The 26,910-nt window shown below is 40.3% G+C and overlaps 1 protein-coding gene and 4 non-coding genes across 5 annotated transcripts; all 5 read right to left on the bottom strand.

Annotated features, from left to right (window-relative positions):
* Positions 1–1,492: 1,492 nt before the first annotated feature.
* LOC120574950 (endoplasmic reticulum membrane sensor NFE2L1-like) lies at positions 1,493–25,142 on the bottom strand. The gene is made up of 9 exons (XM_039825469.1): positions 25,041–25,142; positions 21,897–22,584; positions 20,620–20,811; positions 7,707–7,880; positions 5,984–6,052; positions 5,734–5,880; positions 5,455–5,626; positions 4,559–5,248; positions 1,493–3,911 (listed from the first exon to the last, which is right to left on the bottom strand). Exons 2-9 carry the CDS (start codon positions 22,167–22,169, stop codon positions 2,920–2,922), a joined length of 2,709 nt encoding a protein of 902 aa, XP_039681403.1. The 5' UTR covers positions 22,170–22,584; positions 25,041–25,142; the 3' UTR covers positions 1,493–2,919.
* On the bottom strand, positions 11,536–11,608 carry trnav-uac. The gene has a single exon. It is a non-coding gene; the product is annotated as a tRNA-Val (tRNA).
* On the bottom strand, positions 12,224–12,296 carry trnav-uac. Its single transcript has one exon. It is a non-coding gene; the product is annotated as a tRNA-Val (tRNA).
* trnav-uac lies at positions 13,579–13,651 on the bottom strand. Its single transcript has one exon. It is a non-coding gene; the product is annotated as a tRNA-Val (tRNA).
* On the bottom strand, positions 14,934–15,006 carry trnav-uac. The gene has a single exon. It is a non-coding gene; the product is annotated as a tRNA-Val (tRNA).
* Positions 25,143–26,910: the final 1,768 nt, after the last annotated feature.

Raw genomic sequence — 26,910 nt, 5'->3', positions numbered from 1 at the left:
GACCACCTATGCCAGTAAGCAGTGGGGATTTATATTTGCTTAAAATATGTTGGATTCATGTTAAGACTTTTTAGTTTCTGAAAAAACTTTCCAAAATAAACAATAATTTGGAGGCCCCCCTGCATTGACTCTGAGGACCCCCTAGGGGTCCCGGACCCACAGTTGAAGATCCCTGCTGTAGAGCCTATATCATATTTTGTATCTTTTCTTCTCCAGCTGTCTTCATTCTGAAACCAGAACACAAGTGTTGAGAATGACTCATTTTCACTTCTGCCACCTAAGAATAGGCAAAAATTGTTTGATGTTACAATTAGTTAAGTTGCATAACATAGGTAGGGAAGGGATTTGGTGTGAACAGCATTACTTATCTTGAAACCTATTTTCAGTAGAGTTCCCAGGATGAATGTTGATATGGCCGATGTAACAGAACTTTTGCTCCATTGACTTGCCGGTTCAGTCAGAGGAGTGAGGGGAAATGACACAAAGTTGAAGTTATTTTAAAACCCTAAAAGATTCAGGGCTTTCGATAAAACATTCGGGGCTCGAGCCCCAGAAGCCACCCCCTCGCTCCGCCCCTGCTGCAATAACATATTTCAGTTAGATAAACAAAGCCACTGAACTGGCCCGCAGCTTATGTCTTCATTTTTACTGTAACGGACTGTTAGTACTGAATTAAAATGAGCGGCCTTCATAGCCCTGATATCTGCTATTCTGACTGTGTAGACACCAGACTGAGGGAACTCAACTGACTCCAAAGAAATACAATTTATTTTCATTTTATTTTATATTACAGAAAACAACCTCCTTGAATGCCTACAAGCACAAAATGTAAACAAACAAACCAATAATAAAAGCTTTGTCCATCAGTGGTATTGATGGGTCATGCAGGACGTGCGGGTTATTATTGGTCTTCATGAAATTAAAAGACAGACTGCGTTTCTGTGCCAGGCATTTGCAGTAGTTGGATTCTAAAATGAGGTGTCCACTAGGTAAAACTCTGAACACCTACTCAAACAAGTTCTTTTCCTTAAAAACAATCCATCATTACAATTTGAATGTGTTTTTTGGATGTCTGACTACACAGTAGTAACTGCTAGCATGTTCTCCTGGCTGTGCTCATTCCAAGGAAATTCTAAATTTGCTTTGCTGATAATCATTTATTCATCACAACTACTACTTTTGAACATAAGACTCCACTACAACCTAGAATACAGCATTTTAACCTCTTGATGCTAAGAAGGTTATATTTATACATACATCTACATGAATGTATAAATATACATACATAAATGTATATATTTATACATACATGTAGATGTATGTATAAATATAACCTTCTTAGCATCAAGAGGTTAAAATGCTGCCATGTTTAATTCCATCTATAGTTTCATCAGAATCTCTTTGGAGTTCTGTCTTACTCAGCCATGTGTACAACCACCAGAGGGTGTCATCCTTACTTAAACCAATTCACAGATCAGCCTTGAGTTTGGAGAAATGTTTGAATCCAGAGTTACATGTATTTGAAGGCCAAAGCTGTCATTTTTACAGTATCAATTCACGTAAAAAATAAAAATAAAAAAAATTGCCAGGCAAGTATTTGGGGCATTTGACATACACTTTGACATTTTAATCTGAAAACATTAACAGCTTAACAACTTGAATTGTTGTACCCATGCACCTGGGCCTACCCTTGAGCTATATTTGGAATACAGATTCCCACCACGTTTAAAGTTGACAATACGATTTCCGCAGCTTCACAGTCACATAGGTGTGATGAATATACATAAAACCTATAACGTATGTTGAAGGCACAGGTGAAACCCCTTGCTATCGTGCTTTCAGAAAATTCACAAGAAAAAAATAATACGGGCAACATATATGGGTCAATGCAAAGTCAATTAATCATATTCAGAACAGACTGAAAATGGATGGGGCTCCAAAGGCCTATCCCCAAAATTTTAGCTTATATAGACACTATGGTTTTGCTATTTGTGAATTGTCGTTAATACCTCAGTCACTCTAAACCTAACCCCAAACTCAGTCAGGTTGTAGGAGTGGCACTTGTAATGGTCAAGAAAAATTGCCAGACGTGAAGTCTCTCCTAGGTTATGTATTCCAAGAAGCCAAGCAAAGTGGCCAAGGTGGCACATTTACTCGTCATTTATTTGAAAGGCCTCTGCTGGAGACGGTACATAGAGTCTTGGAGTTTTTGGTGAATAGCGTGGTTCATTCTGGCAGCAAGGTGGCCTGTGGTTACTGCACCGTCTGGGAACTCTACATACACAGGTTTGATCCCCCATGACCCTTTTCTTTATCCTGCTGAAGTGTCTTTGAGTGAGATGCCGCACCACTACCAGCTCAGGGGGGCATGATCACCACTTCCCTTCCTGTGCACCAGCAACCCTTCCTTGGTGGCCCAGAGTCATTGTAGTGTCTGCGATTGTGCGGCTAATTCGGCTACATTAGCTGATGGCCAGGATCCAGCGTGCTATCAGTCTGTTGGCTTGTTCAACTCAGTATTTTCCAGCAGGATTGTGCATAGGCATCGAACTAGCCTATGCACCAAAAGCGCTGGTCCCAGGTCAACTAGCGTCTGTTGTTTTGTTTCCACTATGTAGTAGCCTAGATTTACCTCAGAGTTGTTTGAGCTTAACAATTGTTGAACTCATGTGTTTTTTCCAGTGTAGAAAATGTTCATAAAGAAGAATGGATAGCAACACATCCTGGAGTAAAGGTTTTCTTGCTCTTTTTTTCCTGCCTTGATTTCCTCTGTCCATCCAGCCAGCCACCAATTCTTTGAAAAAAAACGCCACTGTAAGGACGTGTGAGGGTTCCATGGTACCTTTCAGCATCTTCCATTGACAGCAGATAAATAATTCCTGTGTTCCTTCATACACCACCGCATCAGAATGCACCTCCTCACTTCTTCTTGTCCTTCTGTTTCTTGCTGTTGTTTCTCAGTGGCAGCGCTGCCCCTTGTTGGCGTGAAGCTACGGTGACGCTACCATCTGACTCAAAATTAAGCAGGTACTCCATAGCATTCAACGGCATGCCCTCCTCGTCCCTCAGCGTGGAAAAGACATCCTGGTACAACGTGCCCAGTCGGCGCTTCATTTCCTGCAGGTTCCTCAGGGCTTCCTGTTTCTCTCGGAGCAGCCGCGAACGGTAGCGCCTCAAACCTGACACATTGTCTTTCAGTTCCAGCAGCACGTCCAGTTTCCTCTTCCTGCAGTTCTGGGCAGCTATTTTGTTCTTACCACGGCGCCGTATGTCCCTGACAAGTATAAGCTGCTCCTCACTGAGATGGTAATTGGCCAATAGGTCATTAAACTCATCCACTGGCAGATTAACTATCAGCTCGTTGGAGAAAGGGATCTTCCCGGCTCGGGCACGCCGTTCATCGCGGCTCCACATTTTGGTCTCGGAGATGTGTCTGGAAGAGGAGCGGTGGTACGGCTTGACGTTGTCATGGCGCGAGAAGCATTTGGTGTGTTTGGTGGGCATCTTGCCCAGAGATGGAGAGGAGGCGGGGGGCAAGGGCTGGTTGTACGTGTGATCGTGGCCGATATGCTCCAGCCAAGGGGAGCCGTTAAACAGCTTGTGATCCCCATAGTTGGGAGGGAAGGGTTTCCCAAAATCTTCAGGGTACCCTCCTCCTACTGCCCCCATCTCCTCTTCTTCCAGATCCTCCTGCTTTATGGTCACCTCCACTTCCATATCTGAACCGAAAATCATTTCCTCCGTCTCTTCATCCTCATCTTGAGAGAAGGGACTTTCCACAGCTGACCCACAAGAAGAAGAAGAGGTTGAGGAAGAGGAGTAAGAGGAGGCCTCAGAAGCACATGGAGAAGCAGGGCTGTGGCTGAGAGAAAGAGAAAGACCAGAGTCGGAGTCTGTCTCATCCTTGATGTCTAGGAGGAGGAAAAAAGAAAAGGTCTAGGTAAGTTCTACAGTTTTATAGTAGGTCTAAATACTTGAGTAAGTATAGAAAAATGTCTACAGAGCTCAACAGTGTGGTTCCGGAAGAAATTAACCCATTCTTTTTTTCTCCATAAGGATTTTGATTATTAGCCATAATGTCCAAACCACAGACTGAGGTTGTGAAACGAAAGTTTCTGCTCCTGTAAAAGCTAGAAGTCCATATGATATCAACCTTGTTTTAAGAAATTTGTGATCCTATGGCGAAATACTACACTACCCACAATCCTAAGCGTAACAGCGACGTCTCTGATTGGTGGAACTCGTTACCATGGGAATGTTTACCGCACCCACGAACGGCTAAAGCGTGCTTCTACCATTGAAGTCTATGACACTTCCTGTCTTGTACCGTTGCCTTTTTTGACGTTTTCAAAATGTTCTTTTGCACCAAATCAAATGTTTTATGGTCACGATTCATCTCGTAGCTGGTTGGCTTGGTTCCAGGATTAAAACTCTTTATATAAGCATTTAATTAAACGTCAATGGAGATATTGAATGGGGAGAACCACTTGCGGAACCAGAGCCGTTATGAAAAAGTGGGCAGTCACTGTTGAGCTCTATAGCCGCCCCATTTAATTACCTTGCTGAGGTCTTCTTGGTTGACCCTCATCTTCTGGGACTGCCATGCTAGAGCCTGAGTCGTCATCATCTCTGCCGGTTTCTTGTTGGGATATTTCACGGTCAAGGAAGCCCTCCTCTTCCAGCTTGGCTGCCATCTCAGGACTGAATCCTTCCTCCAGAGCCAGGTCCAACAATCTCATCTCATCCAAGATGGCAGCATCCTCTAAGAGGTCACTAAGTGGGCTAAGGAGGCCATCCTCATCATCACCATCCTCCTCTTCGTCAACCAGAAAGACACTGGAGGGAGATGTCAGGCGGTCTTGAGTCATACCATTCCCCTCTGGAGATGGGGTGAAACCGGACGGTGTCAAGTCACGCCAATGAAAGTTGACATCAAAGCTAGGAAGGTTTTCAGGGGAGGGGGCATACTGTGAACACGGACTGCCTTCCAGGGTATCGCCAAGACCTTGTGTTAGTAGATTTATGTTGAAGGTACTAGAGTTATCTTCTGCATTTAGTCCCATGTTTTCTGAAGGATCTTCTGCAAGCAGATGTGTGTGGTCTGGAAGACTGTGCGAGGGATTCTCATTAGAGTTTTGCAAAGTGTCCCTTGTGTTTGAGGCAGAACTGTGGTCATCCAAGTCTGCACTGGGGGTGAGAGGAAGCAGGGCTGGCTCTACCTCTGACTGCCTTGGAGGCCCCAACAAACCTAGATACAAGAGGGGAATTTTTGCACAATGTTAAGAATTGTAGGATGCAACAGAGCCTTTGATGCAGTCATTAATGGAACATTCATGAAATAAGAAAAACAAGATTGTTAATGTTTAATGACCAATCCATTTTAAGGAGTTGTTAAAGTGTAGAAATACTGTCCATGAATTCTTACAACAAACTTCAACTTCTGAATTGAATTACCGTGCTGCAGAGGAGTCTCCATTAAAACTTCCTCCCGATCAGCCTCTGTTATGCCGTTCTCATGGTTGTTACAATTTTGGTGTAGAGCTTCAGACCCAACAGACTGAAGGGTCCCAGCGGCTCTTGAATTCTGGGTGTGGTCAAATGAAGTCAGTATGTCAACGTCTGTATTCTGGAGAGGAGGGATAAAAAAAAGATCTAAATGTATTGTTTCTTGGCTTACTCATCCATTCATCTTTTGCCAAATGTAAAGTCATCTACTTTGATTCTCCCAGTCACCTCAGGCTCCATGATAGCCAACAGGTCCTGCCAGTGGAGCTCCAGCTCCATGGATGGGTTACCAGTGGGGATGATATGGGACAGCAGGGGCTCCCTGCCTTGTGGCTGTTGCTCCTGGTCTTCCCTTCTACCACCAACATCACGTAACTGAGGGGCAAGAAAGCAAGAATAATGCTGAGTAGTGTTTAAGCTCCAGAAGGACACAACAGAATGGACTAAAGAGAAGAAAAGAGAAGAGACAAGTGTGTACCTCTTGTTCTTCTGTTAAGGGAAAGTTTTCCTCCAACAGCCTCAAACACTCCCGGAGGGAGAAAGAAGTCTGAAAATAGAGAGAGACGAAGAAAAAAATGTCTTTAAAGAGAAGAGAAGGCAAAGAAGTTGAGTTGCATTTGCCTTAACGCCAATTTTGACCAGCTGGGTGACTTTCCCAGTATGTGTTTTGTATTAGGCACACTGGCGGTATGGCTCAAGGGATAGCCATGTCGGTCGGTCGGTAGATCGACTGAATTATCTCAACAATTATATGGATTGCCATAACATTTTGAGTTTACAGTCTACAGAAGATGGATCCTATGGGAAAACAGTAATTTGACACTAAAACATACTTACTAGATGTTACCAAAATGTGAATTTGTGGATTTGATTATAAAGCCCAGTTCAGAGCAAAGCTTTGTCGGTCTGCAGTGTTCTAAAACCTGCCAGTTCACACCAATGAGACGAGACGGTGTATCATCTCCATGACAATGCTTCGTTGTACTTCCATTCTAACTTCCGACTTTTAGACTTTTTTGTAGCTGGATATATAATTTTTTGGTCTAAATATGAATGTGGATATTGATATGGGAGAAAAATAGATAAGCCAGATAAGCGACAAGACTTTTGTCAGGCACTGTAGTCTTCTCGGAAAGAAATCTAAATAGTTTTATATTTGTATTAGTTATAGTATTTAATTTTGTTTCCCCTGATTGCCAAGACTTGGGAGGACAATTTCCAAAATCCAAAAGTCATTATTGTTCTCTGTGTGATTTCAATATATTTCTATGAGATTCAATTTCAGTTTGGATTTTTCTTTTGTCTTTAATAGTCATATAGCAATGTATACATTCATTTGACATTCCTGCAGCATACATATCCAGATAGCCCAGATTGTCCTGAAAAAACTTAACTTGATTGTGCATTACAGGGTTGAGGTTATACAATCATTATTTACACAAGGAGACGAGGCAGCCCAATTATTGAGGAAAAAAATGGCTTAGGCCCCAGTGGTTTGAACAATACAAATTCAAAAAATGTTGGGGTTTAAATTCAGTTTTTTAATGCAATTATTCAAGTTGCAATTACAATTCAAATGTAAATGATTCAAATTCAGTTTCTAGTGACACATCATTCTGCCCATAGTAATGGCCGATCCCAATGTTATCCTCACATCCTTATTTTACACTTCAGTTATTGTAAAGATTAAACAAATGTGTTAATTAGTGAGCTTTAGAGATCCTGGGTGGATTTACCCTTACCCTTTGGATAGAGCCAGCTCTGGTTCCACTTGTTTCTAGTCTTTATGCTAAGCTAAATGACTGCTAGCTTCATCTACATATTTACCATTCATACATGCATATTCAGATCCCAAAATGTCAAACTATTCCTTTAATGATGCGTTGTTGATTTAAAGTTTACTAGTGTACTACAGGGTTGTAGCCACAATGGCAACCTGACTGTGATACTCATTGGAAACTGCACCAAATTTAAATGCAACCACCAGTAGTTTCGTATAATATTTAAATCTGGTTAAATCTCGTTATCCAGATTATTACTATTAAAAAGTGTTATCCCAAAAGGCCATCATCATGCTGTTGGGGGAGACTCAAATTTTTTGTTCAGTTTGTTTTTCTGAATGTTATTATCTTCAAAGAAGGAAACACGCATTTCATTATCATGATGACATGACAATAAATCTGATTCGTACTACGTCTTACCTGGTCTACTTCATTCTGAGTTAGCTCTCTGTTGTTAGCACGGCTGTAGGAACCCCCTAGTCTTCCTCTTCCCTCTGTCCACCTGCCCAGGTGTTCCTCCTCTTCCTCTTGCTCCTCTTCCTCTCCTCTCTCCTCCAGAAGACCACTGTGATGATGTACATGGTTTGCTCCTTCCTGGTTGCAGAGACAAAAAGGAAGAACAATCTGGTCAGAGCAGCCATTATGCCACAGTCTGTGCCTTAACACGTCATGTTGAATACTGTACAGCCGCTATAGACGGGCCACCTTGCTTTTCTAATGCACTGGTTCCACTGGGTTTATATTCCAGGAACCTCTGTGTGTAAAGCAGTGGTGGTTAGAGCTTTTGCTGTACAATTAATTGTCTCAGAAATAATTGCGATTAACAATATAATTGTCTCTTTCAGTTACATTTCTAAATATGTATTTATGCATTACTTTTTTAAACAAATTAAGATTTTGAATGAATTCCAGGATACATCTATTGTTTATATATCAGTTATGTGACCCAGATAATGTAATAACACAGGTGCACAGCCTATAAAGTAAACTACACCTCTTTATTATCATAAAAAGTTTTGTTGCTATGAACAAGTATAGGGTTAAGTGCCAACAATTAACAATTGAAATAATAAAAAAATATATAGTCCAAATAATAATCATTTATTAATTACAATTTGGCATATCTAAACAAAAATGAACAATTACCAGTCATACGTCTTAAGACCTTAGCTAGTGTTCGCAATTACTGGCAGTTAAACAAAGAAACAGTGATTATGTGATTATTTTATTAGTATTCAACAAAGAAAGCTCCCATGAGGCTTTGACAGCGTGCCAGTGGGCAGGCCTCATGGGTGTTGGAGTTGACTGAGACTTAAATAAGTCTGATTAACTTGATTAAGACTTAGTCAACTTTTTTCTAGACCCCTGATCTTAAAGTTACACTTAAAGAAAGAAGAAAATGTTTCCATATCTTCCATATAGAAATATGTCAAAAGTATATTTTGGACATGTATTTGGCGTATGCTACAGTGGAAACCGCTTAGTGATCATGGTTACAGTGATCAACCACTTATATGGATCAAAAAGCTTAGGCCAAAACTATTCCTATACAAAGGCTATTTAAAACATTTGCTTATAGCGGTCAAGTAGCCTACTAACAGTGTTCGCTTTAAGTCTTTTCATACATGACGTTTTGAGAAAAACTACAATAATTAAATCTTTTTGTTTTACTTTACTCCCATGATACTTTTCCTTGAGGCTGGTGCTGAATCATCAATACCCTGCTTGAAATCATGACGAGAAAAAGAAAGTAATTTTCTCTCAGTAAAATGCATAGTCTCCTCAAAGCCTGTGACAAACTGCCAAAAACGAGCCAACGAGATGCAGCAGCAAAACTTGGTCCTTCCTCAGGCTACCTTAAACAAAAGAGAAACACTCACGGCTGCTAGTGATGAAGACAGTTAAGGAAAGCCCACGGGGAAAGCATACGTGTCTGAATCCGCCCATGTCAAGTGGATTGATAAAGCCCTCTTGAGCGAGTGAAAATAAAATTCAGCAAATAGTAATAGACCTTTTTCACGGCAGACATGTTGACATGTCATAATAGTGGCTGCATCCCACTTAGGAGAGGCCCTGGTTTTGGGCATGCTGACTCACTGGAATAGCTTACTGGGACACTTTAAGGTTATCAATTTCAGCTGTGCTTTTCCTACTATGACAAGTCAAAAATGTCTGCTGTGAAAAAGGTCCATGATAAATATCAATTAGATGGTAATCAATGAGATGGTAATCTTGAGAAATAAAGAAAAAGAAAAATGGTTATAATAATCATCCGCCCAGGGACATTAGATTACAACACAGTAAAAGCATGGTTCATGCTTATTTAGACTCCATTTTGCTTTTATGGCTACCATAAAAATCAAACAGCAAAGGCATCACCATGCTAACCACCGGAGTAGTGTAAAGCTATAGTTCTGTCTTCTATACTGCCAGCCTGTATGTACAGAACGTGAAGGCTCCTGTTTAAACCAGAGACAGACAGCCAGGCTCGGAATAGCTTTAACACTCTCCTGACCTGGCTGGGGGCTTACAGACCAGCACAGAGACCCTCAACAGCTGGCCAGCAAGGACAAGTATGTAGCCTTGAACTTAAATGGGTCAGGCCTGTGCAAATATCCCTTACTACACTACATGAGTGCAATTGAGAGCCCAAGTTTGAATCATGCTGGGGTGAGCACAGTTGAGAATAGTTCCAGGAGCTAAGGAGCCACAGGAAAAACGTACAGCTACACAAGTCCAGTCAGGCAAGTCATGGCCATTTTAATAGCCCTTAACCATAGTAACATTTCAAAAGCTGTCACTGATTCTTAAGGCCCAGACACACTGACCAGACAGTCGACCCTCTGTAGAAAATGCAGTTGGACTGATCAGTCTCCCCGAGTGCCTCGGAACACACCAAAGCAAGGAGACGTAATACGTCTCCATTACAGCAGGCGGCGCTAATCTGTATTGTCGTCCAAAAATTTAAACCGGCAGCTGATTGGACGAACGCGTCACGTAGGTCTGGTTTCTCCGGAAATTCCAAGACAGTCATGGCGGCTTGTTCAGAATACGATCTCATATTGTACTAAAATAGTTCACCGAAACGTGTTTCTGAAAACATTTTAAGCGAGAAATAGGCCGTGCAGTTGCTGAATCTGTCTTCATTTCAGATCGACAAAGGTCAGTTTAAAAGATTTTCGTCAGATTTTGAGAGACTCTAGTCACGCTCATTCCGCTCCCCGTTTCCGGGTTAGCCCTCTACCAATCAGATGGGTCATTTGAGTCCGACTGCCGGCAGTGCCCGCCCCACCGATTATACATGTCAAATCGGCCAAAATGAAGGCCGACGGCCCCTCGGACGGACGACGGCACGGAACACACCGAACAGACTCGAGTCACTGACCTCGCCAGACTGTCCGACGGACGATTATCGGCTCGGTGTGTCTCGGGCTTTAGATGAAAACCAAGACAGGCTCAACCTTGATATAAGTTTCGCCCCAGGCTCACAAGTGGATGCTGGGTGACAGTGAAACTTGAAATGTTATATGAAAAGCAAGTGTCAGCATAGCTTTCAGGTGTTATATGCAGCACTTCTTATAGTTAATTTAAAGATTTAGTTACCTTTTATAAAAAATTACTTTTGTCATATAAGCTGTCAATATATCCTGGTGCTCTTAATGGCATAAGGAAAACAATCAATCAGAGCTGAGGAGTCTCTAACCCAGTGTCAATGACTGCTCGTGAACGCCAATGCTAATCTAAGCAGCGCTGATTATTGTTATAGTTTTTAACATGGCAGCTGGGTCATGAAATTTCTCGTTAAGCAGTACACTGAAATATTTTTTCTGAAAACATTTGGGGCAAAAAGTTGGTAATGCAGTAACAGAATCTTGATTCATATTTGATCAGCACTGTCTAGTTGATACTTGACCGCAGTACACGAGCAGTCATTGACACTGCATTAGAGACTCCTCGGCTCTGATTGGTTGTTTATCTTCGAGTGTGGTGGACACTCGCAAATGCCGTAGCACTAGGAGGAGGCAGAGTCTAATGTGCTACTGTCAGGATATAGTGGCAGTTTCAGCATATATGCAAATAAACTACCTTTAATTAAAGTTCCAAAACTGCAGCTTTAAGGAACATGCGACCCAGCAAACTTGACCGGAAGTGCTGGTCCGTTGGAAAAGGAAAGTAAATTTGGCTGCTAATTAACTACCCCAAAGGATCAGCACTGAGATAGGATCAGTAATCAGCAGATGTAAAGGACTGGTTCCACTGGGTATCGAGCCCAGGACCTTCTGCGTGTAAAGCAGACGTGATAACCTCTACACTATAGAACCATATTGATGACCTATTATGACACGGTTTTCAAAAATGCAAAAAAAAAAAAGTTCAGTCAGCCAACTCAAATGAAACAGATTATATGTGAATGTAAAATATGTATAGTTTTATTATTTCACAAAAGATTTCAGCCTACCTACTTTTTTTCAAGTTTTTGTCACTTTTTTGTTACTTTATCCGACGGTTTTGGCGCTTTCTGTGATGTTTTTGCCACTTTTTCCAGCGTTTTTTCGACCTTTTTTTGGCGATTGTTTTCTATGATAGCTACCAAACTTCTTTATTGACTTTTTTAAGGCTTTATGTCAACTGTCAACTATAAGTGAGAAGAATATATGAGATGCAATCATTAAGGTCAAATATATTTGACTTTTTGGATAAATAAAAGCATGTTAATAATCTCTACATGTCTGGCCCTGGATGTGATTCTCATTTCCAATGTGGCGCTTAGTGAAGTTGAGTTTGACTCCCCTGATCTACAGCATCCTGAGCGTCCTGGTAAGGAAACAGCAACAGACAGGACAACAAGGTAGGGCAAACGTCACAAAGGACAGCAAATTTGCCTGCTAAATAATTACCTCCAAGGATTAGATCTGCAACCAGCAGCTTCAAAGTAATGGTTCCACTGGGTTTTGAGCCCAGGACCTTCTGCGTGTAAAGCAGACGTGATAACCTCTACACTATGGAACCACATAAATGGCTTATTATGACACGGTTTTCAATGATGCAAAGAAAAAAATTTAGTCAGCCAACTCACATGAAACAGATTATATGTGAATGTAAAATATGTATAGTTTTATTATTTGGAGTATGGGCCTTTACCTCATCTCTCTACACAAGTAAACTTCAAGCTAAGCACAGCGGGGTATTGACAATACTGACATCCTCTCTAGAGAAAGATAGATGCAGAGCCTACAGGTGGAATATGTGCTGGAGGTAGGGCTCAATGACCTGCAGGACCAGTTCCACTGGGTTTCAAGCCCAGGAGCTTCTGCGTGTTAAGCAGACATAATAACCTAACTATGGAACCATATTTATGGCATGTTATGACACTGTTTTCAAAAATGCAAAGAAAAAAGTTCTGTCGGCCAACTCACATGAAACAGATTATATGTGAATGTAGAATATATATAGTTTTATTATTTGGAGTATAGGCCTTGAAATCGTTTCTATATTTGACCGGTAACCAGTGAACAGAAGCCAATATCGGGGAGATATACCTCCTTCTGGTACCAGTCAACAATCTAGCAGCCACATTCTGGACAAGGACCAAGGGTCTGACGTGGGCGCTACATACTGACTCAGTGGCAAGAAAGACACCTCAAACACCTGGTTATCCCCTCAAATACTGGGGAATTTCTACTCCTGCACCATCTATAGCATCATCTACAGCACATGTGTCAAACTCAAGGCCCGTGGGCCAAATCCGGCCCCTCGTAGATTTTGATCCGGCCGGCATATCAATTTAGGTTCACAAAAAATGTCAGCCTACCTACTTTTTTTCAAGTTTTTGTCACTTTTTTGTTACTTTATCCGACGGTTTTGGCGCTTTCTGTGATGTTTTTGCCACTTTTTCCAGCGTTTTTTCGACCTTTTTTTGGCGATTTTTTTCTATGATGGCTACCAAACTTTTTTATTGACTTTTTTAAGGCTTTATGTCAACTGTCAACTGTAAGTGAGAAGAATATATGAGACATGCAATCATTAAGGTCAAAGATATTTGACTTTTTGGATAAATAAAAGCATGTTAATAAACTGTACATGTCTGGCCCTGGATGTGATTCTCATTTCCAATGTGGCGCTTAGTGAAGTTGAGTTTGACTCCCCTGATCTACAGCATCCTGAGCGTCCTGGTAAGGAAACAGCAACAGACAGGACAACAAGGTAGGGCAAACGTCACAAAGGACAGCAAATTTGCCTGCTAAATAATTACCTCCAAGGATTAGATCCGCAACCAGCAGCTTCAAAGTAATGGTTCCACTGGGTTTTGAGCCCAGGACCTTCTGCGTGTAAAGCAGACGTGATAACCTCTACACTATGGAACCACATAAATGGCTTATTATGACACGGTTTTCAATGATGCAAAGAAAAAAATTTAGTCAGCCAACTCACATGAAACAGATTATATGTGAATGTAAAATATGTATAGTTTTATTATTTGGAGTATGGGCCTTTACCTCATCTCTCTACACAAGTAAACTTCAAGCTAAGCACAGCGGGGTATTGACAATACTGACATCCTCTCTAGAGAAAGATAGATGCAGAGCCTACAGGTGGAATATGTGCTGGAGGTAGGGCTCAATGACCTGCAGGACCAGTTCCACTGGGTTTCAAGCCCAGGAGCTTCTGCGTGTTAAGCAGACATAATAACCTAACTATGGAACCATATTTATGGCATGTTATGACACTGTTTTCAAAAATGCAAAGAAAAAAGTTCTGTCGGCCAACTCACATGAAACAGATTATATGTGAATGTAGAATATATATAGTTTTATTATTTGGAGTATAGGCCTTGAAATCGTTTCTATATTTGACCGGTAACCAGTGAACAGAAGCCAATATCGGGGAGATATACCTCCTTCTGGTACCAGTCAACAATCTAGCAGCCACATTCTGGACAAGGACCAAGGGTCTGACGTGGGCGCTACATACTGACTCAGTGGCAAGAAAGACACCTCAAACACCTGGTTATCCCCTCAAATACTGGGGAATTTCTACTCCTGCACCATCTATAGCATCATCTACAGCACATGTGTCAAACTCAAGGCCCGTGGGCCAAATCCGGCCCCTCGTAGATTTTGATCCGGCCCTCATATCAATTTAGGTTCACAAAAGATTTCAGCCTACCTACTTTTTTTCAAATTTTTGTCACTTTTTTGTTACTTTATCCGACGGTTTTGGCGCTTTCTGTGATGTTTTTGCCACTTTTTCCAGCGTTTTTTCAACCTTTTTTTGGCGATTTTTTTCTATGATGGCTACCAAACTTCTTTATTGACTTTTTTAAGGCTTTATGTCAACTGTCAACTGTAAGTGAGAAGAATATATGAGACATGCAATCATTAAGGTCAAAGATATTTGACTTTTTGGATAAATAAAAGCATGTTAATAATCTCTACATGTCTGGCCCTGGATGTGATTCTCATTTCCAATGTGGCGCTTAGTGAAGTTGAGTTTGACTCCCCTGATCTACAGCATCCTGAGCGTCCTGGTAAGGAAACAGCAACAGACAGGCCAACAAGGTAGGGCAAACGTCACAAAGGACAGCAAATTTGCCTGCTAAATAATTACCTCCAAGGATTAGATCTGCAACCAGCAGCTTCAAAGTAATGGTTCCACTGGGTTTTGAGCCCAGGACCTTCTGCGTGTAAAGCAGACGTGATAACCTCTACACTATGGAACCACATAAATGGCTTATTATGACACGGATTCACAATGGCAAAGAAAAAATTTAGTCAGCCAACTCACATGAAACAGATTATATGTGAATGTAAAATATGTATAGTTTTATTATTTGGAGTATGGGCCTTTACCTCATCTCTCACACACAAGTAAACTTCAAGCTAAGCACAGCGGGTATTGACAATACTGACATCCTCTCTAGAGAAAGATAGATGCAGAGCCTACAGGTGGAATATGTGCTGGAGGTAGGGCTCAATGACCTGCAGGACCAGTTCCACTGGGTTTCAAGCCCAGGAGCTTCTGCGTGTTAAGCAGACATAATAACCTAACTATGGAACCATATTTATGGCATGTTATGACACTGTTGTCAAAAATGCAAAGAAAAAACTTCAGTCAGCCAACTCACATGGAGCAGAATATAAGTGAATATAGAATGTATACAGTTGTGATGTTTGTTCTCCTCTATCGGGGCCCATGACGGTACAAACAAGCCACAGCGTTCAACCCTATCCCAGAATAGATAGGCAGTAGCCAGACCATACTCCAGCGCTGAACTACATATTACTAGACATAGCTTTTACATAATATCACAACTTGAAATATGCACAGGCGCATCACTAAACACTGTCCACTCTCATTATGTCCTTTAATCTACAGTATATAGCTGTGTCGCTTGGCACAAGCAGGATTTCCTGCTTAACACTGCTAATAAAGAAGCACAAGCTAGCAACAAGTTAGCACATCATGCATTTCTGTACATTTGTTTACATGCATGCCTCTGGGTCTTCGTGGGTGTGTGTGTGCGTGTGCATGTGTGCGGGCATGTGTGTGTGTGTTTGTGTGTTGATGCAGTAAACAGGAGGTATTGCAAAACTGTGTCAGGATGCAGCGGGCCAGCGATCAGGTTTCAAAACAAGCCAGTTGGTCACAAGCTAAAGTGTTGTGTTTTTGTGTGTGTGTGTGTGTGTGTTTCTGTGTACGAGTGTCATTTGATACATGAGTAGAGTTCAAAAACACTGTTGTGTTCACTTTCAGTTCGACAAAGAGAAGGTAAAAAGTCTGAAATGTATTTAGATCTCAAATGTGTTATATCAACTTTGTAATGTCCTCTGTGTGTGTGTGTGTGTGTGTGTGTGTGTGTGTGTGTGTGTGTGTGTGTGTGTGTGTGTGTGTGTGTGTGTGTGTGTGTGTGTGTGTGTGTGTGTGTGTGTGTGTACATGTCCAGACAAGGCCAATCTGTGGGCTATTTATATATTCTACAGTTTGTTGGCCTCTGCAATGTGTCTCAGTGTGTTTTATGGAGTCTCTGGGAGTTTCTGTTCTACATGAAGTGATGGATCTTCTTTATTAGGTTATAATGATGATGAATCATGGTGACCTCCCTCCTGATAAAGGATCAAATGTAATGAAAATGACACCAGTGCCATTCTTTCCACATTGTTCTCCACTCTGCTTTGCACATACCGGCAGAGACATTTTCACTGTCTTCTGAGAATCATAATAAAGTATTAATCCTGCCTCAGTCACTGGAAAAGATTTGTGTTCAATTCTGTGAACTGTGGACCTCAGGGCCCAGAGTGACCCCTTCAACTACTTTAGACATGTCTGTATCTCAGGTGACAGATCTGAAAGCCAGCTAATGTACTGTATGTGCTGAAGTCTGTCTTATTGGCCACATGCTTGACCAGGCATGTCGACGCGTTGCCATTAACAAATGGAGCTAACGGCGTAATTCTATGCAGGCCAAAACATGAAGTCGGTGCTGCCACCCAGATCAGATGATCATCAGCAGATTCCCCTTACCTATGTTATCTGACTTCAACATTTTAGAAAATACACATATTCACTTTCTTTTTTGAGAGTGAGATGAGATGAGTGATGCCACTCTTACCTCTGTATGTTACATACAAATCTGGAGCCACAATGTGATTTGTCTAGTTTAGCATGACAACTGGAAGCAGTTGGAAAACCACCTTACAGCTCACTGATGAACATAATGTATCGTGTATGTATCTAAAACATAGACAAACCTTTGCACAGTACACCTGACATGAACAGATACTTCAGGTGCCTTTAAAGGTGCCCTGCCACACGTATTTCATTACTTTGTGGTAATGTCTGAAGTTCTACCATGGACTCTGTAACATTTTTTGTGGAAAAAATGCCTTGGTTACCTTGTTTCAAGCCATTCTGGCGTGGTATAGAAAGCCTACAGGAAGACTCAGCTCAATTTCTGCCAGTTCTCATTAATATTCAACAAGCTAAAATGTTCGAATCTGATTGGCTAACAGCTAGCCAATGAGAGCCTGGCTGTCAGAATCCTTTACCCAGCCCAACTGGGCGAGCTCATGAATAGTAATGAGCTCAGGCAACATGATGTCAGACTGACCAGCTTTTGTAATTGGCCTGATTTCTACGCTTATTTCTTTTCAGTGGCTAGAGCTGACAAAGGAGGTAGCAGTTCATTTTCACATTCACAACATAACACAAACACATATGGACCTAACATATTTCAAAAAATGCAAGTAAAAACGGTTTTGTATGGCAGGGCACCTTTAAAGCGGTAGAGATTATTTTTTCTTGGCTGCGGAAAAAGCTCAGAAAAACAACACTGACTTGTTATTCTTTTAAAGTAGTTGTGGCGAACGTGTTAGCAAAGAGTTGCCTCCATATACATAAAGCAGACCTGTAACAACATTAGCATTAGAGTTGTGTTTCTGTCCACTTCCCCAATATCAGTCCAATATTTACTCTCTTTTGGCTGTTTTGTTCTCCATAAACGTCTGAGAACAATATCTGCCTCTTTAGCCGCTAAATGCCCCACTCAGAGCTTTTTGCATGGAAAACAGCTGGAACATTAAAGCTTCAGGCAGTTGCTGCCTATACATGAAACTATCCCCACCTTTTTCTGTTGAGTTTCCACCCCGGGACAGCCCCCAACGTCCAGCAAGCGCTCCCACTGTGGAGCGCCAATACACTGCGTCATCTCTCTGAGCAACCATCTTAGAAAAAGCTGTCATTGGCTATCAACGCGTCAATCATGGCAATTGTAGCCAATCACATTCCCTTTCCAACGGTATATAGCATGATAGGGACATCCAATGGGAGCCACCCCAAATGAATGCGCAATAGAGCTAAGTCCCGCCTCTCAGAGCCAACAGGCACATACAGTACATGTGATTTATGAGAAAAAAATATGTTCAACAGTGTTTGAATCAATGTAAAAAGGTTTTGTAAGTCATTTTAAATCTTCATTATGTTTTTTTTCTAATAGCATAGAAGTGAGTAGAGCTGGGCAATATATCGATGTTATATCGATATCGTGATATGAGACTATATATCGTCTTAGATTTTGGATATCGTAATATCGTAATATAAAGTGTTGTCTTTTCCTGGTTTTAAAGGCTGCATTACAGTAAAGTGATGTCATTTTCTGAACTTACCAGACTGTTCTAGCTGTTATATTATTTGCCTTTACCCACTTAGTCATTATATCCACATTACTTATGATTACTTATCAAATAAATATTTTGTGAAAGCACCAATAGTCAACACTACAATATCGTTGCGGTATCGATATCGAGGTATTTGGTCAAAAATATAGTGATATTTCATTTTCTCTGTATCGCTCAGCCCTAGAAGTGAGTAAAAATGTGGTCACTTGGAGAGGTTGTGGAGAGGTTTTGGCACACCAGTGACACCTATAATACCAAATACTGAAAACTCCCTAGCTCCCATTAGGTTAGGACTAGAGTTCTGAAACGTTATAGAAGTCTTGTTGACAAGGTGTAGAAGGTATGTGTTGGTGGCATAGTGTGGCACACAGTATGTTTTAGTTTTTTTTTTGTTTTTTTTAAATTGCACGGAGCTACGTAAACCTGTTCTATACTTCTATAATACTGTAAAAGACTAGTTTTTTTGTGATTGTTGCGGGCAAAAATCCTTGATTATGCGGAGATATTCATGCAATTTTATGCGATGAAATTGCGGGAACTTGCAAAAATTGCGGGAACATGCAAAAACTGTGGTTTGATGAAAAAGAGAAAAAAAAGTGATTCCCCCAACACCCTGCTTTTCGATGATGTTCACGTCGCGTAAATACGTCACTTCATAACGTTCCCATGGCAACAGGGGAAAAAGGCTGCTCTTGTGTGAAGTAAACGCAACATTTTTCAATTTTCTGCTAAGGTGACTTTTTGCAACGAAAATGTGGGGATTATGAAATCATGCAAGCCCCGCATATTTTGCACGGAAATTGGGAATTTATGCGGCGAATCACGGCGTATTTGAAAAAATCCGTATAAATGATTATGCAGACTTTGGCTGATTATGCCAAAATATTATTATTATTATTAATATTATTATTTTTCTGGAGGGACTGACTTTACTACACTTTCCTTCCTGTTTCCAAAACAAACCCCTCTTTCTCTCTCTCTCTATCTCTCTCTCTCTCTCTCTCTATCTCTCTCTCTCTCTCTCTCTCTCTCTCTCTCTATCTCTCTCTCTCTATCTTTCTCTATCTCTTTCTTCCTCTCTCTCGCTGTGGGGTCGAATATCAAGCTGTTCCACTTACTTACTTACTCCACAAACATGAAGTTTGAAGGAATGATGTTATTGCAAAAGCAACCAGCAGTAACCAGGTTACTGTGTTTATTTAAAAGGTGTATTCTCTCCAGCAGTACTGTATTACCACTGTACTGATTGTTTGGCTTCATTTTCCTCGGGAGGTCATCTGTGGTAGGCTGAGGTTTCCTGGTGACTCATCTAGCTGAGTCATTATCTCACATGACATTACACTCAGTTTTGGTGAGAGCCAAAACAAAAACAGCACTCTTGTCCACATCACTAATCTATAAATAAATATCTTTATATTTCTGCTTCTGTGGATTTTCGGGGGGAGTCAGTAGTTTCTAACAGACTTTGTGAGTTTGTCTGCATTTTACAGACTGCTGTTCAGCTGTGGAAACAAAATGATTTTGACTTCTAGAAGCAACTATTTCACATTTTAGTATTTAGTATTTCCGTTTTTAATCTGACTGCATGTGAGATATGTAAACAAATTAAATAGAAAAACATGTTTCAAGCATACCCCAGCCCTTGGACTCACAGCTGGAAACACTTTACATGAGCTATAACACAACAACTTTTGCCTTTAAGCTCTCACAGCACTTGTCAAACCTGTCAAACTGTGCACAAACAAGGTTTTTGGGCTGTAGGGTCAAAGGTCAACAGATTGAGATTGCTGATATGAACTGAAGATAACTATGTCAACCCTTGTACCTGAACTGAACTAGAAGACTCCGCTTAACTAGTAACATAATAATGGAACCCTTTCTGCGTAGAAATATATTAATTCTCGTTAGAATTAAAACTATATTAGCATTTTAGAACCCATAGCAAGCTGTTGGCTATGTGACAACTCAACACACGGGACAAGAGCTTGGTGTGTCAGGAAATACGCTTCAAAATGGATATATCTAATTAAAAGGTTCCTACACTAATGAAATATTATTAAATATGGCAGGTAGTCTTATCAGGTACTCATAGATACTCAAGATCAAGCTAAAACACAAATCCTAGATGTTCTTAAAGAGTGTGAATGAAACAGCTGTACCTCTTTATCACCCTCCTCTTTTTCTTCCTGCATGGTACCAAGTGCAGCTCTGGATTCCACAGGCGGGGCAGTTCGGTCTCTTTCTACCCCAGCAGGTGCTCTCTCCAGTGGGGAGGACTGGTCTGGACATGCCATGGGGAGAGGATCTGGCTCCCGCTGGGCCAGCCATGTTTCCAGTTGTGCATGTGGAACCTGTGGAGAAAGTTATGAAGGGGGGATTTGTAAGAGCCTCTGGTAAATAAAAACTGTAGATAGCAAAAGGGAAACTTTAAAATGGGATTACCCTTGAAGGGTAACTTTGTTTTTTTTCAACCTGGATCCTATTTTCCTATGTTTTTGTGTCTGAGTGACAGATGGGAACAACAATCTTTGAAATTGGTCCAGTATTCGGCAAGACCGCTGCAGTTGGCAGCGGCGAAACAAGCTACACTGTAAGTAGGGCAATTGTGAACCTTCCATTTACTTTCACAAAAGTGCTTGTTTTGCCACTGACAGGCTCCGATTATTATTGTAAGTGTCTGACAACATTATGGAAAGGATTTCTATTGAAGTCGACCTTTCTGTTAAAGAGTAAGATTCTTTTTTTAAACATAAAAACATTCGCGAAATTGAGCTCGCTAAACCAACCAGACTCCATGTAAATAAACAGTCATTTTAGCATCGTAAACTACACTTCATTCAAAGTCGACAGAAACACAATAAGTTCAACTAGTTTTGGTTGAAATAAACACATAACATATTTAAACAAATAAAAAATATGTTGGCTCTATACACGCTAAAAGTTTTTTCTTAATGGAGTCTGGTGGTGCGTTCCATTTACTGTACCTCGGAACTCGGAAGCCAAAGCTGCTAGCTGGGTTAAAATAATCGATTCTCCAATTAAAATCAATCTTTGTTTGAGTGATCTGATATCGATTAATAAAATCCCAAAATTGATCATTTTATCATATATGTAATATGTTAATATCATGTTAGTCCTGTTAAGTAAAAAGTACTTTAAACAAACTTCTTGGGGTTCAATTCTTAATGTAAACATTAACCTGGTGCACTATAACAAATATATATATTGCTTCTCACTTGTACAAATTACAGCATAAGAATCTCTTTTATATCCAAGCAAAATTGGTATCGTAACTGAAATTTCCCTAGCCTAACTGATATTGAATCGGAAATGTAATCCTGTCGGAACCTTGTGAATCGGAATGGAACCGATTTGGGAAAACCATTGGCGATACCCAGCCCTATAAATGGAGATGGAAATAAACATGTTTTCCAACCTGTAGTCTGTCAAGAGAGCGGACCCAGCCCAGCAGCCTTCGTGACGTGAAGAACCTGTCCAGGTCCACACTCTTGGGGTGCAGGTCTTGGCCGTCCTCAAGGCGGTTGCGGAGGTTGTGGAACTGCGTCTGGGTCAGCGCCGAGGTGGGACCCAGGATCATCTCCTGTGTCATGTAGGGCTCCAGTCCCACGTCAACCCACACTCCAACCAGGCTGAGCAGGATGGCCATCTGGATAAGGCCCTCCGTGAAGTATTTCTTTAGGTACAGCATGGTCTTCGGTACGTCAGAGGACGTGCAAAAGGTCCAGAGCTTAGCCCAGTCCCCACCACAATGAGTGTCTCTTCTGTCTTTGTGTCCGTGGGCAAAGTGTTAAGTCCCTGTACGTTCTGTAAGTAACTGCTGACCTCCCTGAGGAAGGAGAGGGGCTCCAAAAAACCTTCTAGGTATAACCACTAAAACATTAAAAATAATGTATTTTATTTTTTCACCCCTTAAACTATGATGAAAAATTCCTCTGGTAGGGACTTTATGATGTAGAACCAGACACGGTTCCACAAAACTGCTCTGTTCGAGCTGCTCAGGGCCAAAGTTTAGAAGGAGGAACTCTTCAAAAACAAAGACTGATACGTTCCGTGGCTCATCCAAAACCTGTTGGTCTTCATGGACACTTCCCAAACGTTTCTTCCTGTGAAGGACGAGAGCAACGTGCTTCAGAGCAGAGTGACTGACTACACAGGCCAAATATTACACAAGTTATATTAAATATCATTTGTGATGTACTTCATGTTTTAGGGCTGCAATAAACCATAATTGTGCTAATTGTTATTAGCATGTTTTACTGCTACTAAACTGCTATACTACAGCTCATCTTTTCGCCATCCTTTTTTATCGTCTTTTAATTTTTATTAGTATTTTTATCATTTTATTTATTCACACGTTGTTTTTGACTGTCCCTTTAAGGTGCCCCATCTCCTATTTCTTATTGTTACAATATGCATGTATAAATGTGTATGTGTATGGATTCATATGCCCTTTTGTTTCTTCTGTCAAAGCACTTTGTAAACTATTGTTTTTAAAAGTGCTATACAAACAAGGTTATTATGTTATTATATTTCTATAACAGCTATTAGGGATGTAACAATGCATCATGAATCGGTTAAAAATCGACACAAATGTGTAAAGATTACAACCAGCTGAGATAAAACAAAATGAATAGCAATGCAATTTTTAAGCGGCCTAGGGCGTACTCTACTTTTGATTTCACTTGTTTGACTTCAGCCTTCTTAGTTTATGTATTTGAAAATATTTCAAAAATAAAAACATTGTTTTCTATTAATTTAGTTATTTTGATGTGGGATTTGTTTTTAAATCTAACTATAATTTTTGTATTTCATTTTTGCTATTTAAGATAAAACACATTCTCAGTTGCACTTTTGATAAGAGGACACATCTGTTGGTTTGCACAGTTCATATAAATAAAGGAGCATTTTTCAGTCATTTTTGTCTGCAGCTCATCCTGTTAAAAAAGCATTGTGTGCTAACTTAAAAATCGTTAATCGTATCGAATCTGGAGTTGAGTGTATGGTTACATCCCTAATTACTACAGTTATTGCTATACTTCTACTACAACACAATAGCATTGTCACCACTATACTAAGTGATAATAACGACACTGCATTTGGGGGGGACCCCAAATTTATTTTTAGAGATAAGACAGACACACACACCCAAACAAACACACGGGCGATAGCACTCCCCTCCCCGCCCCCCACCCCCACCCCACCCTCTCTCTCTCTCTTTTTTTTTTTTTTTTTTTTTTTTTTTTTTTTTTTTTTTTTCGTAAGTTCGACCTACTTCTAGAAAGGGCTTGGTAACCACCTGCCTGCCCAACACTGCAGCCACATGATGTAATTGCCAGTGTTTGTCTGGAAAACCCCTCTCCTGTCTCCTCCCTCCCTCCCTCCATGCTGTGGTAACCTGTTTACAGAAGTGGCAGTGGAACAGCTGACTGTAACTTGTCAGCACCACCTTAAGACCCAGGGATATAAAAACGATACAGAATGTTTTGATTCATAGTTCAGTGTAGTGTCACTGTATCCTCTTATACATGAATCTAATCTTGCACTGTGTGGTTTGGAGGAAATTTGGGTCTGGTGTAACATTACATGTATGACATAATAATAATAATAATAATAATAATAATAAATTGAATTTTTATAGAAAAAAATAATTATCTCACACCTAATTGTTGTCTTTTGTTGTTGCTTTTCTCTGCTTGCATGTCGTTCCTGTCAGTGTTGTTGTGTTATAATGAACTGTCAGATGGACAAAGACAATTTCCCATCTTCATTGACAATAAAGTTGAATTCTATTCTATTCTAGTAGTGTAAATCTCATGTGTATATAAACTAGCAGGCTACGGTATAATAGTGCAGCCTACTGTGTTGTTTAACAGGCTGCTATTGCATGTAATTAATAGTGATGGATGAAGTATTCATGTTACTCAAACTACTTTTATTAGTATTAGCAGTAACATGTACTTAAAAAAAAAACTGTGTGTGTTGTGGGCACACTGTTATAGATTGGATTTATGTGTAAGTAGCATTTTATTGTCGTAATTGGTGGAAGTCAATTTGAAATATTTTAAATTCCGCGAGTTGTACAATCTGTTTAAAAGCTGTCACATAAGTAAGTGTAGTGGAGTTAAAGTAGCAGAAAACGGAAGTAGGCTATAAAAATGAATATCAAGGATTGGTTCAATGCTTTTTTTGATCATTCCACCACTAGCTGTCAAGTACTGTCATACACGACTGTGCCTTGCATTAATATTAGGCTCTAGTATTATTGTATCATGTTCCCTGAAGTGAACACGAAGGAGGAGCAACAGGTTGCACAATGTGTTGATACTGACCTGATATAGCTGTAACACAGTTTTGACAACACAGAAAACACTGCGATGCACTGCTGACAGTAAACATGGATCTATTACCGGAACATTACAGGGATATTCCAGTGATTCCCCACGCCATTTCACACTGACATCAACTGCTGCTGAACAACATTTAACACAGCGTGGTCAATACTTCATACCGCTTACATTTGTTAAGAAGACTATAAGAATGTCATATCTATGTGTCTTACCAGCTCAGAGCGTAGCCCGGTGTGTCACACTGTCCCGGTTTCTGTCTCTGTCTCTGTTCTGGGCACGCGAGGTGGTGAGACTACTTAAAGCCACACCCACTGATGACGTTTAGCAGCTCCTCCCTGGAAAACAAAACATGGTTGTGTGTGTGTGTGTGTGTGTGTGTGTGTGTGTGTGTGTGTGTGTGTGTGTGTGTGTGTGTGTTGTGTGTGTGTGTGTGTGTGTGTGCGCGCGTGTGCGTGTGTGTGTGTGTGTGTTTGTTGCATTTAGAACCTGAGGCATTATCAGCTTGGTTTACGGTAAAGTAAAAGCAGTGATTGTGCAGTAACATCAGTTAAATGTCCCCTGTGATGATATTTTATTACATGTGACCAGTGATGTAAGAATGATTCAGTTCCTTTACTTAAGTTTACTCAGTAAAAGTACTAATACCACACTGTAAAAAATACTCCGTTACAAGTAAAATTCCTGCAATGAAAATGTTACTTAAGTGAAAGTATACAGTAGCATCAGGAAAATGTAGTTAAAGTACTCAAAGCAGAAAAATCCTTACATTTTAGAAAATGGAAATGATCCAAACGGTTCTGTGGTTAATCGGCTATTCATCTCAGCTGGACTTGTAGGCCGTTATATTGTTGGGTAGTTAAATTTATATATAAAAAAAATGGTATCAAGCCACATGTTTTGTGTGCAAAAATCTTACTTTGTTAAGTAGGCTAGTACAGTAGTAGTAACTAAAAGCTGTCAGCTGAATGTAGTGGAGTAAAAAGAACAATATTTCTCTCTGAAATGTAGCGGAGTAGAAGTAGAAAGTGGCATGAAAAGAAAAGACTCAAGTAAAGTACAAGTACTTCAAATTTGTACTTAAGTACAGTTTGTGAGTGAATGTACTTAGTTACATTCCACCACTGTATGGGACATTATGAATTAATAATCATGAAGCATCCATGTTAGAGCAACATGCTACTCTGTAGCTCATAACTAGAGTTAGTTTAGTCCAGTGGTTCCCAACCGAGGGCTTGTGTGTAATGTGTCATATAACCCCCAGGGATCAATAAAGTATGTCTTCTTCTTCTTGTCCATAAAAGATGAAAAGAGCAGATTGTCATAAACAATGACTTACTGTATAGTGATGTGACACCTCATCCAGCACCATTCATTAGATGAAGACCATACGATGCAGGTGAATGCTCAGAAAAGCTAGTAAGTGGACCTTTGAGCCTAAATTATTTTATATTATGACAATAATAAGAACATTTTCATGAACACAAATTGAATTGAGGTCAGTGTTCGGCATTACATCAGAGCTGTTTGTGTCCATTTGAACTAGTCACTACTACTACTACTACAGTCATTGTTTATAGGAATTAAATGTATTTCGGTTTTGCTATGTGTCTGTCCATTGACTTGCACATACATACTAGAACTAAACACTGCATACTTTCATGCATAACACTTCCTAACTTTAGCATGGAAATTATATAGTTTGGTCCTAACTCAATTTTGAGTGACTGTAACTTTGGCTTCAGCTAGCTAGCAGATAGATAATAGCTAGATAGCTAGATAGACAGATAGATAGATAGATAGATAGATAGATAGATAGATAGATAGATAGATAGATAGATAGATAGATAGATAGATAGATAGATAAAGTCCATATACACCACAGTACAGCATTCTTGTTTTATTTAGAAAAGATCTTTTTAAATAATTGTAAATACCAGCTTTTGGCAAAGACATGGTGAGTCAAAATTGAAACATTTAGCTGGATGGAAGGCAACATGGAACATTCAGAATCATCACCATTAAAATGAGTTAAATGTGCACTGTCATACAGAAATGTTCTTCGATTAATTCAGGGAATTAATT

Source organism: Perca fluviatilis, chromosome 15, assembly GCF_010015445.1.
Source record: "Perca fluviatilis chromosome 15, GENO_Pfluv_1.0, whole genome shotgun sequence".
Classification (NCBI taxonomy): Eukaryota; Metazoa; Chordata; class Actinopteri; order Perciformes; family Percidae; genus Perca; species Perca fluviatilis.
The sequence above is the reverse complement of the archived record's forward strand: the minus strand, read 5'-3'. Positions and strand labels throughout refer to the sequence as shown.